The sequence below is a fragment of the Balearica regulorum genome, chromosome W (assembly GCF_011004875.1).
Source record: "Balearica regulorum gibbericeps isolate bBalReg1 chromosome W, bBalReg1.pri, whole genome shotgun sequence".
Taxonomy (NCBI): domain Eukaryota; kingdom Metazoa; phylum Chordata; class Aves; order Gruiformes; family Gruidae; genus Balearica; species Balearica regulorum.
In genome coordinates, this window is record NC_046219.1 from 15,686,366 (window position 1) to 15,701,069 (window position 14,704).

General features: G+C 37.2%; 1 protein-coding gene across 16 annotated transcripts in view; it reads left to right on the forward strand.

Moving 5' to 3' along the window:
- LOC142599141 (adenomatous polyposis coli protein-like) overlaps nucleotides 1–13,498 on the forward strand; it is a 156,777-nt gene extending 143,279 nt beyond the window's left edge. For 13 of the 16 annotated variants that reach the window (XM_075738814.1, XM_075738815.1, XM_075738811.1 and 10 more), the window contains one exon: nucleotides 242–13,498. In XM_075738814.1, coding sequence (XP_075594929.1) covers nucleotides 242–6,791 — 6,550 coding nt within the window. In that variant the 3' untranslated portion in view covers nucleotides 6,792–13,498. The remainder of the gene's footprint in view (nucleotides 1–241) is intronic. The other 3 variants (XM_075738826.1, XM_075738828.1, XM_075738827.1) reach the window with 2 other exon arrangements.
- Nucleotides 13,499–14,704: the final 1,206 nt, after the last annotated feature.

Sequence of the window (14,704 nt, forward strand, 5' to 3'; positions counted from 1 at the left end):
ACCACCTGGAATGGTTTATATGGAGAGGATAGTGTGGGAGCAAACTGTTCATATTTGTATAAGATTTGATTAACATTCAGATGAAAACTTGAGGAAAAAATAAGGTAAATTTGCACTGAAGCATTCATAATTATCCTTACTATGGATTAAACTTACCTATAGCATAATAGGTTTTTGTTTCACTTTGCCTCTTATCCTTTTGAAATGCCACTTACTGATTTTTGTTTTCACTCAACACTAGGCAAATCTTGCGAGAGAACAGCTGCTTACAAACCTTATTACAGCATTTGAAGTCACACAGTTTGACAATAGTCAGTAATGCATGTGGGACTCTGTGGAATCTTTCTGCACGAAATGCAAAAGATCAGGAGGTGCTGTGGGACATGGGAGCAATGAGCATGCTCAAAAATCTCATTCACTCAAAACACAAAATGATAGCAATGGGCAGTGCTGCAGCTCTAAGAAACCTGATGGCAAATAGGCCAGCAAAATATAAGGATGCCAACATCATGTCTCCAGGATCAAGCTTACCATCTCTTCATGTTAGAAAGCAAAAAGCACTGGAAGCAGAATTAGATGCTCAGCATTTATCAGAGACTTTTGACAACATAGATAATTTAAGCCCAAAAGCATCTCACCATAAGAAGCAGAGACATAAGCAAAATATATATGAGTATGTTTTGGATTCCAGTCGACATGATGATGGGATTTGCAGATCAGAGAGTTTTAATACTGGTCATATGACTGTACTTTCACCATATTTAAATGCTACAGTATTGCCTGGCTCCTCTTCCTCTAGTAGAGGAAACATAGAAAACTCTCGATCTGAGAAAGACAGAAGTCTTGATAGGGATGTAGCAGTAGGTTTACATAGCTGTCATCCAGCTACAGAGAATACTGGGAACTCCTCTAAGAGAACAGGAATGCAGATTACTGCTACAGCTCAGATTGCCAAAGTTATGGAAGAAGTAACAAGCATGCATATTCCACAAGAAGATAGAAATTCTTGTTCCACTTCTGAAATGCACTGTTTGACAGAAGACAGAAATGGCCCAAGAAAAACAGCTGCTGCACATACTCACTCAAATACATACTTTCCTAAATCTGAGAATTCAAACAGGACATGTCCTATGCTTTATACAAAAATGGAATACAAGAGAGCTTCAAATGATAGTTTAAATAGTGTCAGCAGCAGTGATGGCTATGGTAAAAGAGGCCAAATGAAACCTTCCATTGAATCTTACTCGGAAGATGATGAAAGTAAATTTTGTAGTTATGGTCAATACCCAGCTGACTTGGCACATAAGATACATAGTGCAAATCATATGGATGACAATGATGAAGAGCTAGACACTCCTATTAATTATAGTCTTAAATATTCGGATGAACAGTTAAATTCTGGAAGGCAAAGTCCTTCTCAGAATGAAAGATGGGCAAGGCCTAAGCATATAATAGATGATGAAATAAAACAAAATGAACAAAGGCAGTTAAGGAACCAAAATGCAACTTATTACATGTACACTGAAAGTGAAGATGATAAGCCCATGAAATATCAGTCACCTTTTGGACAGCAAGAGTGTGCTGCTTCTTTTAGATCAAGAGGATCCAATGGTTCAGAGCAGAGCAGAGTAGGCTCAACTCTTGGAATGAATCAGAAAGTAAACCAGTCCTTGTGTCAGGTTGATGATTATGACAATGATAAGCCAACCAACTATAGTGAACGCTACTCTGAGGAGGAACAACACAAAGAGGAAGAAGACAGACCAACCAATTATAGCATAAAGTACAATGAAGAGGAACATCATGTTGATCAGCCTATTGATTATAGTCTAAAATATTCAACAGAAGTTCCTCCCTCTTCTCAGAAGCCATCTTTTACTTTTTCAAACAGTTCATCAGTGCAAAGCACTAAAACTGACCATATTTCCTCAAGCTGTGGGAACATATCAACCCCTTCACGTAGTTCAGAGAGACAGAATCAGCTTCACCCAAGTTCTGGACAGAGTAGAAGCAGTCATGCTCAAAAGACTGCCTCCTGTAAGACTCCCTCTATTAATCAGGAAACTATACAAACTTACTGTGTGGAAGATACACCAATATGTTTTTCAAGGTGTAGCTCTTTGTCATCTTTGTCATCAGCTGAAGATGAAATAGGGCATGATCAATCCACGCATGTGACAGATGCTAATAACACACTACAGATAGCAGAACTAAAGGAAAACAATGGGATTCTGTCTACAGAAGGTGCAGTAAGTGAAGTTGCATCAGCATCTCAGCACATCAGAACAAAATTTAGTAGACTTCAGACTCCTAGTTTATCTCCTTCTGACTCTTCTAGACATAAAGTTGTTGAATTTTCTTCAGGTGCCAAATCTCCCTCAAAGAGTGGTGCACACACTCCTAAAAGTCCACCAGAACATTATGTGCAGGAGACTCCACTCATGTTTAGCAGATGTACTTCTGTAAGTTCCCTGGATAGTTTCGAAAGCCGATCAATTGCTAGTTCAGTTCAAAGTGAGCCTTGCAGTGGAATGGTAAGTGGTATTATAAGTCCCAGTGATCTTCCAGACAGCCCTGGACAAACAATGCCTCCAAGCAGAAGTAAAACTCCACCCCCTGCTCAAGGAACTCAAGTAAAGAGGGAAGTAGCTAAAGGGAAAGTACCTAATGCAGAAAAGAGAGAGTCTGGTCCTAGACAGATAGCTATAAATGAAGCTGTTCAAAGAGTTCAGGTACTGCCAGATGCTGATACATTATTACATTTTGCCACAGAAAGTACACCGGATGGATTTTCTTGCTCTTCTAGCCTAAGTGGTCTGAGTCTTGATGAACCATTTATACAGAAAGATGTAGAGTTAAGAATAATGCCTCCTGTACATGAAAATGAACATGGAAATGAAGCAGAATCTGAACAGCCAGATGATACAGAGAATAACCAAGAGAAGAAAGCAGAGAAGCCTACTGAAGCAGAAAAAGACATTATGGATGATTCTGATGATGAGGATATTGAAATATTGGAAGAATGTATTATTTCTGCAATGCCAACAAAATCTTCACATAAAGCCAAAAAGCCTTCTCAAGCATCTGCTTCAAAAATACCTCCTCTTGTAACCAGAAGGCCAAGTCAACTGCCAGTTTACAAACTTTCACCTTCACAAACTGGATTGCAATCCCAAAAGCATGTGAGTTTTACACCTGGAGATGATATGCCACGGGTATATTTTGTTGAGGATACACCAATAAATTTTTCAACAGCTACATCTTTGAGTGACCTCACAATAGAATCACTACTGAATGAGTTGGCTAATGTAGAGAATGTGGGTACAAGGGCAGAGTCAGGGGAGTTTGAAAAGAGAGACACCATTCCTACAGAAAGTATAAGTACAGATGACTCTTGGAGAGCAAAAAGCTTAACTAGGACTGCCCCAGGACTGGATGATGACAAAACAGAAGATGGTGATATTCTGGCTGAATGTATTAACTCAGCTATGCCAAAAGGAAAAAGTCACAAACCTTTCAGAGTGAAGAAGATAATGGATCAAATTCAACAAGCATCTTTATCTGTAAGTAACAAAAATCAGTCAGAACGTGATAAAAAGAAGCCAACATCACCAGTAAAGCCTATTCCCCAAAATAATGAATACAGAGCATGTATAAGAAAAAATACAGAGCCTAAAAGCTATATTAATAATAAAAAAAGCTATTCAGAGAACAGAGACACAAAGAAACAAAATCTTAAAAATTATTCAAGATATTTTAATGACAAACTTCCAAATAATGAAGAGCGTGTAAAAGGAAGCTTTGCATTTGATTCCCCTCATCATTACACGCCTATTGAGGGAACTCCTTATTGTTTTTCACGGAATGATTCCCTAAGTTCTTTAGATTTTGATGATGATGATGTTGACCTTTCAAGGGAGAAGGCAGAATTGCGAAAAGGAAAAGCAAAGGAAACAGAAACTGAAAACCACACTAATACAGAACAATCTTCAAATCAGCATCCAAGTAATAGGACACAAGTTTGTCAAAAATACCCAACAAGCAGAAGCCAACCTAAAACTTTCTCTCAATCAACTAAAGATATTCCAGACAGAGGAACAGCTACAGATAAGAAAATGCAGAATTTTGCTATCGAAAACACACCTGTATGTTTTACTCGCAATTCATCTCTTAGTTCCCTCAGTGATATTGATCAAGAAAACAACAACAAGGAAAGTGAACCTGCAAAACAAACTGAGGCTCCTGATTCACAGATAGAATCAAATAAACCACAGACTTCTGGTTATGCACCTAAATCATTTCATGTTGAAGATACTCCTGTATGTTTCTCTAGAAACAGCTCTCTCAGTTCTCTTAGTATTGACTCAGAAGATGATCTGTTGCAGGAATGCATTAGTTCTGCTATGCCTAAAAAGAAAAAACCCTCAAAAGTAAAGAGTGAAAGTGAAAAAAATAATTCCAGAAATATGGGTAATATATTGGCAGAAGATTTAACACTGGATTTGAGAGAGATACAGAGGCTGGATTCAGAACATGGTTTCTCACCTGATTCAGAGAACTTTGATTGGAAAGCTATACAGGAAGGTGCAAATTCTATAGTTAGTAGCTTGAATCAAGCTGCAGCTGCTGCATCACTGACTAGACAAGCTTCATCAGACTCTGACTCTATCCTTTCATTAAAATCTGGTATTTCTCTAGGGTCACCATTTCATCTTACCCCAGACCAAGAAGAAAAGCCTTTTACTAGTAATAAAGGTCCAAGAATTCTTAAGCCAGGGGAGATGAGTACCTTGGAGTCTAAAAAAGTAGAATCTGAAAATAAGGGAATCAAAGGAGGAAAAAAAGTATATAAAAGTATAGTTACAGGAAAAGCTTGCTCCAATTCAGAAGTTTTAAGCCAGTTAAAGCAACCACAGCAAACAAGTATGACTTCAATTTCACGTGGTAGGACAATGATTCATGTTCCAGGAGTTCGAAATAGTTCCTTAAGTACTAGTCCTGTTTCCAAAAAAGGTCCCCCACTAAAAAATACAAACTCCAAAAGTCCCAGTGAAGGCCAAAGTTCTGTTAGTTCTCCAAGAGGAGTCAAATCATCTGTGAAACCTGAGTCAGCTCCTGTAACTAGGCAAACATCTCAACAGAGTGGATCAAGTAAAGGACCTTCTAGATCACGATCTAGAGACTCCACTCCTTCTAGACCTCAACAGCAGCCATTAAGTAGGCCTCTGCAATCTCCAGGCCGAAACTTAATTTCCCCAGGAAGAAATGGTATAAGTCCTCCCAACAAACTGTCTCAGTTGCCAAGGACATCATCTAGTACAGCTTCAACTAAATCTTCAAGTTCGGGAAGAATGTTATATACAGCACCAGGCAGGCAGATGAGCCAGCAAAACCTTACAAAGCAAACTGTCTTACCTAAGAATACCAGTGGCATTCCCAGAAGTGAGTCTGCTTCAAAAGGATTAAACCAAATTCTCAATAGTGGTGGATCAAACAAAAAGGCTGAACTATGCAGAATGTCATCCACAAAATCTAGCGGAAGTGAATCTGACAGATCTGAAAGACCTGTTCTGGTTCGTCAGTCAACTTTTATTAAAGAAGCTTCGAGTCCAACTCTAAGACAGAAATTAGAAGAGTCTTCTTCATTTGAATCTTTGTCTCCTTACAGGCCAGGCTCTCCTACTAGGTCCCAAATTCAGACTCCAGTTTTAAGTCCATCTCTTCCTGATATGTCTTTATCTACTCATTTAACTGCCCAGACTAGTGGTTGGCAAAATTTACCCCCTAATTTGAGTCCTTCTGGAGAATATGATGGGAGATCAGCAAAACATCATGACATAGCTCGTTCTCATTCTGAGAGTCCATCTAGATTGCCAATCAATAGATCAGGAACATGGAAGCGTGAACATAGTAAGCATTTCTCATCACTTCCTCGTGTAAGCACTTGGCGAAGAACTGGAAGTTCTTCCTCAATTCTGTCAGCTTCTTCAGAATCCAGTGAAAAGGCAAAAAGTGAAGATGAAAAGCAACATGGAAGTTCTGTTTCTAGACACAAACAAAGTAAAGAAAGTCAAGCACCAGCAAAAGGTACTTGGAGAAAAATAAAAGAAAATGAAATTCCTCAAATAATGAATGATCCTCAGCATTATTCCTCAGGTGCAACAGATGACTCTGATTCCAAAACTCGAATTTATGAGATGGCACCAGCTGTCTCTAAGACAGAGGATGTGTGGGTGAGGATAGAGGACTGCCCTATTAATAATCCTCGATCCAGAAGATCCCCAACTGGAAATACTCTCACTGTTATTGACAGTGTTTCAGAGAAAGGGAGTGTGAGTGATAAAGATTCTAAAGAAATTAATGGAAAACGAAATCCAGGAAATGGAAATGTTCCTGTCCATACCATTGGTTTAGAAAATTGTCCAAACTCTTTCTTTCAGATAGACAGTCCAGACAAGAAAGGAACGGAAGCAAAACCTGTACAGAATAATCCTGTTCCTGCACCAGAAAATAATGAAAGTACTGTTAGTGAGCGTACGCCATTCAGTTCCAGTAGCTCAAGCAAACATAACTCCCCCAGTGGTACTGTTGCAGCAAGAGTGACTCCTTTCAACTACAGTCCAAGTCCCAGGAAGAGTAGTGTGGACAACAGTTCTGCTCGGCCATCACAAATACCAACACCAATAAATAACAGCACAAAGAAACGTGACTCAAAGACTGAAAATACAGACTCCAGTGGAACTCAGAGTCCTAAACGTCATTCTGTCTCGTACCTGGTGACTTCTGTTTAAGTACATCAAAAAATAAATGCAATTGATGTATTATATACAGCAGCTATTTAGAAATTTTGTTTCAAATAGAACTTTAAAAGATTGAGTGTTGGGTTTATTTGTTGTTTTTATCTTTTGTAAATAGGTTTGAATCTTGTTAGAGGGCCCCTGTTCTGGAAGCCATATTTGATAGTATACTTTGTCTTCTCTGGTAATATTTTTGAGGAATGCCTAATTGACAGCTTGGAATAAAATTGCTAATGCAATTATATTTGTACAGTATGTTTATCATATTTAATTAGCATCCCATCCCATAATCCTTTAAACATTGCTTGTCTTGAAATCACAAGCATTACAGATAGAGATGATACAGTAATATTGCTTTATCAATTGTTCATGGATTATAGACTGACTAAACTAAGAATTGGTATTATATATGCAAAAAAATAACTCAGTTTTTGTGAGTCATTCTAACACAATAATCATAGAATCATCGAATCATAGCATGGTTTGGGTTGGAAGGGACCTCAAAGATCATCTAGTTCCAACCCCCCTGCTGTGGGCAGGGACACCCTCCACTAGACCACGTTGCCCAAAGCCTCATCCAACCTGGTCTTAAACACTTCCAGGGAGGGGGCCTCCACAACCTCTCTGGGCAACCTGTTCCAGTGCCTCACCACCCTCACAGTAAAGAATTTCTTTCTAACATCTAATCTAAATCGACCCTCCTTCAGCTTGAACCCATTACCCCTTGTCCTGTCACTACACTCCCTGATAAACAGTCCCTCACCATCTTTCCTGTAGGCCCCCTTCAGGTACTGGTAAGCCGCAATTAGATCTCCCCGGAGCCGCCTTTTCTCCAGGCTGAACAATCCCAACTCTCTCAGCCTGTCCTCATAGGAGAGGTGCTCCAGCCCTCTGATCAGCTTCATGGCCCTCCTCTGGACTCGCTCCAACATGTGGCTGTGAAATTCACAGTACTGTGGTTTCTGCTGAACAAGCTTTCCCAGCCTGCTTTTCTGCATGAATAGAATTGATGGTTCATTTTCTGAAGTAATGATTAACATTTCTCTGGTCACATAATGTGCATAGATAGTTATGGTGTAACAATTTACACTTTCTTTGTGTGCCACAAAAAAATAGACAACTGTGTAACTGTAAAACCTTGAACAAAATTATTTTACCTGAATTAGATTTTATCTTAAAGTAATTAGAATTTTTTTTACTATGCTGTAACTTCTTATATATTCTGGTACTTGAGGTGAGGTGGCTGTTCTTCTGTTAATGACACATGGGTGATGTCTCAACAGAGACTAAAATGATCATTTCAGAATAAATTATTACTATATGTAAATTGTATGTGTTATTTCTGCATTACATAAAACCATAGTATTTTATTTTGAGATGTCACCTTATAATGTGTTGTATAATGCACTTACACTTAAGGCCTGATCAAGCACCTTCAATATTCACTCTTCTTTATCACTGACAAATTGTTGTTGTAGGATGCTTATAAGTATTGCAGGATCAGGTCCTAGATCTTCTGTACTATATTTGTAATTGAGACACTTGCACACATCTCAGGTGTATAACAAGGCTAAAAGCAGGGTATTTCCAGAAGCCAAGCAGTATAATTGTTTTCACAACTGAAACAATATGTAGAATGTGAAATAGTGACTATAAGATGAAACTTTAATTCTATTTGAAATCTTAATGATTTACTTATTTATTTTTAAAATATGATCAAGGGAAAATATTTCAAAAATCCTATTACAAGAAATTTGTTATAGTAGAAAAATTTTTATATGGAAACCAGGACATTTGCTGCCTCAAGCTTTTTTGATGTGAATATGGTTTGTGCTAAAACCTTTAAAAATATAGCCTGAATTTAGGAAGATTTGGTTCAAGGTAGAAACTCTCAGGAGACAACATTTGCCATTTTGTGCATGACAATGAACTATGAAATGGTATCTCAATTTTGTTGTATCTTAACTTCACTATTCTAAAGTTAGCATTCTAAATAATTGGTAATCAGGATTCAAAATGCCCTGATTTCAGGAAGCACTGAAATAGAGCAATTTAACTTCATGGTATCTTTAACACAGTTGCAGACTGTATCACATCTGTGGCTTTTGTACTTCATCTGATATCAAAATGAATCTACTTTTATCTTAAATTTGGCATATGTCATGCACTGTTTATGAACAGAAATGAGATACTATCAGCAGACAGAAATCAATTTAGATTAGTTTAAAAGCCAATACCAAAATATCATTTTGGAAGAAGTGGTATCTTATTTGCTCTTTTGTTCGTTGTGTCCTGTCAAATTTGCTTATAGATGTGCCATGCTTCTGTATCATCTAGTGAATTCGTAAACAAACAGCACTCCTCATGTTAGCATTTAAAATATTTTCTATATAGTAGTCCTCACAAAACCTTTGATATCAATGTTATTGTCCTTTTAAAGATGAAATAGAGACAGAGAGAGATCATGCGATTTGTTCAAAGTCAAGACTTTGCATTGGAGTAGAATACAGAACACCATCCCTGTGTTTAAAATGCAAGAAAATCTTTCTTATAAATTATGTGATTTTTTTTGTGTGCTGTGTTTTTAACTATTAATTTGAAGGTATACCATGTAATCCAGGATTGTCAGTTGACATCAGCTTTACATCTACATCCTGTTAATTTAAGAGTTTAAAGTTAAATTGAATCCATATAAAGAAATTCTGATTTCAGTTTTATAACTAAATAATTGTATGTTTATCAAACACCAGAATGTCTTTGAAAATTATAATGGCTTCTCTAGGTAGTCTTGGAGGTACTTCATGATCATTATAATTGGGAAGTTTCTCTTAATATCCTCATAACTAGCCTATATTTGTAGCAAAGATAGGTAAGAGAAACTTTCCAACTATAAGGGTATTGAAACACTAAAATATGCTTCCCACGGGAGTTGTTAAATTTTCATTATAGAAGTTTTAAGAGAGGTTTAGCAAACACCTCTCAGGGATAGACTTTAGTATATTTCATATTGCCTATATGCAGAGAAATGGGCTTAGGTGACCTTTTGAAATCCCTTCCAGACCTTCACTTCTCTGATTCTATATCTAAAATTCTTAGCACCCATTAAGAGCCCTTTTGAATATTTAAGGACATCCATGATGTTTGATTTATGTTAGTGATTAGGATACAAAGTTATGTTCTAAGCTTAACTATAAAAATGAATGCTGGAAATACAAAATCAGAAAAATGGAAAATGGCTGTAATATATTCTTGGATTTTGTTAATGATGCCTAAGATTAATAAGAGCCATATTTGGTTTATGCTGCTAAAGATTTACTCTTCTTCCTTGTTTTTATTTCTATGAAGTCACTACAGCAGGTAACAGAACATTATTTCTGTCAAGGCAAAAGGAGGAAAAGCAAGGAGCTAAGGAAACCAAGACTCATATTGCTGTTCTTTTGAGATACACTGCCTTTATTTCTCTAGATTTTGGCAGAACTTTTCTGATTTGTATGTAGATCTTTAGTTGTCCTTACCATTTCTAGTACATATCAAACTTGTACTTGAAAATCAGTTTACACTGAAAATATATTCATAAAGCTGATTTCAGACTGACTTACAGATTTGTCCTCTTGTGAAAAATGGAAACCTGACCTCCCCACAAATTCTAATTAGTTCATCATTTTAAATGTACATTTATTTTAGTTTCTCTCTGGAAGTTACATAAGTGTTCCATAGTAAGGTTATTGCTCAATTTCTGTGAAAGTTCTTCTGACTAAATATTGCAAACTTGAAAAGGGAACTAAACTATTTATATTTTTCATGTGCAATTCTTTATCAGATTATTTCCCCCTCTGAAAGCTTAAAGATAATTCTGAAAACTGTTTGTCAGAGATGCCAGCTTAGATGCCAGGATTTCCTGACATGAATGGAATATTGTTTCAAGCAAGACTTGGCTTCAGAATACAAATATAGTTTATACTGTATTCTTCAATGATGTGGACTATTTCTGATGGCTTTTGGGAAATTAATTTTTGTCTCTTGGGCAAAGGGGAGAAAAGGAAATTGATAATTTCAGAGACTGTCAGCCATACTTCCCGAGGGATATACTTTCATATCTCCCCCAATAAACTGCATAAGCTGCAGAGGAAAGAGAACATTTGTCTGCAAATTAAGGAGATTTTATTTTGAAAGCATACCAGTAGGTCATGAAACTGAAAAAACTTCTGTACGTTAATCTGACAGCTGAATTCTTTGATCTTCACTTCAGAATATTTCCTAGCTGTCCCCTCTCAGTCAGAGGTAAGAGAAACAGGGATTACCAAGAAGATAATAAGCAGTTTATTAATAGATGTCTTCATTCTTTTTTAAGGGTAAAGACTGTATGTTATTTCTGAACTGAAGTAACAGCTTGCACTGTTTAAAGGACAAGTTTCCTTTGCCCTTCCTATGCTCCTGGCTGCTCCTGCAGTTTGGCACTCATCCAACCCATTAGTGGGCCAATTCAACTCTTACCTAGCAGAACTGGCAGGGGAATAAGATCCGTTGAATCAGATCAGTGCAGGGTCAAGCAAGTGCCGCCTGAGCCAGCAGAAAGGAGAAGATTCAAACAGCTAGGACTGGTGGGAGAAGAGGGTGGGATAGCTTCCTTTATGGGTGGTGAGTGTTATATTGGATCAAACTATTACATAAAATTTTAAACTGGTATGCCAAGTTTCAGAACTGTTCTTCACCCTTTTTGAGACAGCAAAAACAAATTAAAGTTTTGGACTCTTTAACTTGTTCACTCTGAACTGCCTAATAGCCCCAAGTACTTTGCATTTAAACATATTATGTTCCAGACAAGTCTTTATTCTGGAAACTCTGACAAGTTTCTGCTGAAGTATTATATTAGTCTATAGTTTTTGTTCACAGAAAATAAATTTTTCTTCATCAAAACTTTCCAAAGAACTAATTTTTCTACCATATATAAACTTCCAGATGACAAATTCTAAATTTGGAATATTGCATCCAATAAAAAGGTTTACTGCAACTAATTGTTTTCTCAAAGAGGCTTGAAGGGGGAAAAACATATCCCTTCCCTAATGAAGACAGTACTACTTGTAGGGATGATTTGGAAAATGTTTAGGTGAACTCTTAGAAGCTCTTGTATTCTCTTTTTACTAGATGCCTCCCAAACTTTTTTCTCACCTAGCTCTCATTAAATAATATGAACAGCCATAAGAGTGGCTCTAAAATCCCATGTAGACTTCCACCTAAACATAACCTCATATACCTACTGTAATGTCTTGCAGTCTCATCCACCTGACAGCTCTGTTCTTGATGAGATGTGTGATCTAGATAAAACTGTGAATTAGAAGTGAATTGTCAGTCAATAAGCAGCCTGACTTCCTCCACATGCTTACAACTGTGAGGACTTTCTTGATACCAAATCACCCAAATGTGTTCACTCTTTGCTTCCACAGCCATCTCCTCTGCACTTTTAAGTATAACCAGAAAAAATGCTTATGCCTTTTTATTTTTTTTCATTTCAAATCACATTAGAAACTCATCCCTGCTTCATAGTTCCCTGTATGCAGAATAACAGATTGTATCTGTAAATGTGTTTATAGAAAATGTTAATGTAGTTAAGGTTGAGTTTTTGGTCAAAGTGGTAAGTTGGTTGGTTACGTGTTTTGTTTGGTTACATATTGGAATGCAAGGTAATTTGGTGTGGAGTTGAAGAGCTTAAGAGTTTACAATTGTAGGTGTCTGAATGAATTGGTAATGTCCAGATGAATATAAGGTATGTTTTTAATACCTAGGCTTTCCGCTGTCAACTTTCAGTCTACCAGATGTGCTGTTTACTTATTGGAAGACTGATTAATGCTTCCCTAGCAAAGTTTTGCAAGTGATCTATTTCTCATTAAATTTCCAAACAGTTCTGGGTTTATATATTTATGAATTTCTGTCACTTCAAGATTTGAGGAAACTCTTCTAATTCTACTGTTTGTGCAAGCATCCTTTGCCTGAGTGGCTGTGGAATTGCAATTAGGATATTATGAACATTCAGAGGGAGCTTGTTCACTCAGTGAAATGCACTTCTGTCCAGAGTACAAGCCCAAGATCTACGTACAAACTGAATATCTGTTATGTCCTACTTTTTGGCAGGATTTAAGATGCATAAAGCTTGTGCTGGTTCTCTGCAAAGAATTAAATCATCCTCTGAGTTTGGATGCATTTTCCCACCTGTAAATATTGTTTCTCTTTAACAACTCGGCCCACAATTCTTTCATTTTGTTGTTTGCTTCTGCCTGAGATGCATTACTGTTTATATCCTAACTGTAATTAATTCTTTTTTCAACTATTATATTTTGTTTCACAGTATACTAATTCTGAATTTATTCTTGCTATGCATAACATTTATTACTTGCAGTGTTATATAAAATTTCCTTTTGATTGTACCTTTTCATTCTTTTCCTGGCTACTACTAGAAGTTACGTGTCATTTTGCTGTATTAAAATACAATTTAATTAAAAAGGAAATTGTTAAGGTACTTAGGAAATGATAGAACATATAAGAATTAATGTCTTAAAAACCCATTCCATTTCATTTTGTTGGTAGTCACATATTTAATGTAAACAAAAAGTAGAAAAAAGACATAGAATTCACCAGTAGAGCTCTCTGTTCTCTTGCATGTTTCATTTTAAAATGAACTAACAGAATAAAATCTAGTTCCAACATGATGTAAATCCATAATCTCTCTCCGTTATTTACAAGAGCTTCACAAGACATCTTTTTTCATTATGACTTTTAAGCACAGTAGACACGGTTAACTCCTAAGTCCTTCTTTTACATAATGAATGCAATTTTTTAGTCCCTAATTAGAGACTATTAAAGGACCTAGATTAGTTGAATTCCCAACACACACACATGCAAGCATATTTATATACACACACATATTTTGCGCTATTTTGTTTACTTCAGGCTTTGACTTATAGTTAGAAGCATTTAAATGAATAAAAGTGTCCTGGCTCTGGCAAGGATAGAGTTAATTTTACAAGGAGCCAGGACAGGTGATCCAAGCTGTCCGGGGGCTATTCCATGCCATGTGACGTCATGCTCACCATAAAAGGGGGGGGGGGCTAGTCGGGTAGGGGAGGGGCGGCACAGTTTTGGCACGGTTCCGGGACGGGCTGAGTGTCTGGTCGGTCGGTCGGTCGGTCGGTCGGTCGGTCGGTCGGTCGGTCGGTCGGTCGGTCGGTCAACGGATCGGTAAAATCGTTCTCTGTTATCACCCATTGTTACTATCTGTTATCAGCACTGTTGTTGATTGTTTCCCTCTCCCTTGCTGTCCCAGTAAACTGCCCTTATCCCAACCCTCGAGGCTTTTGCCGTTTTTTCCCATTCTCCTCCCCATCCCGCTGGGGGAGGGGTGAGCGAGCGGCCGCGTGGCACTCAGCTGCCGGCTGGGCTTAAACCACGTCAAAAAGACACAGTTAGTAAGGTCCTATGTTTTCTAACACATGTAACTGTTCATTGTTTAGAAGATGAGTTCTGATTTCAGGATTAATAAGCTTGCTTGACTGATTAGTTGGTACTTTATTTTTTTAAGTGTTCTAGAGAAAAATGAACTTTTTAATATTGATATATATAATAAAGGAAATTCCCTTACTACAAATTTTTGAAAAGGCATTATTGCTATCACCTGCTGTTTAAAGTCAATAAAGATTAAAAAACCTAGGAGATTTTGACTGATTATGTTTAATACAAATTACCTTATGGCTAATTCTGTCCCTTCTCCTAACAATCCTCTGTATAAAATAGCATATGGGGAGGGGGGCAGGGGCGCAGTTTGGATATACAGTAAACAGAATTCAGATTTGTTTGTTCATCTCATCTTGATTGTTACTAAGGTCTGTGTTGGCAGATACTTTATATGGAAGTAG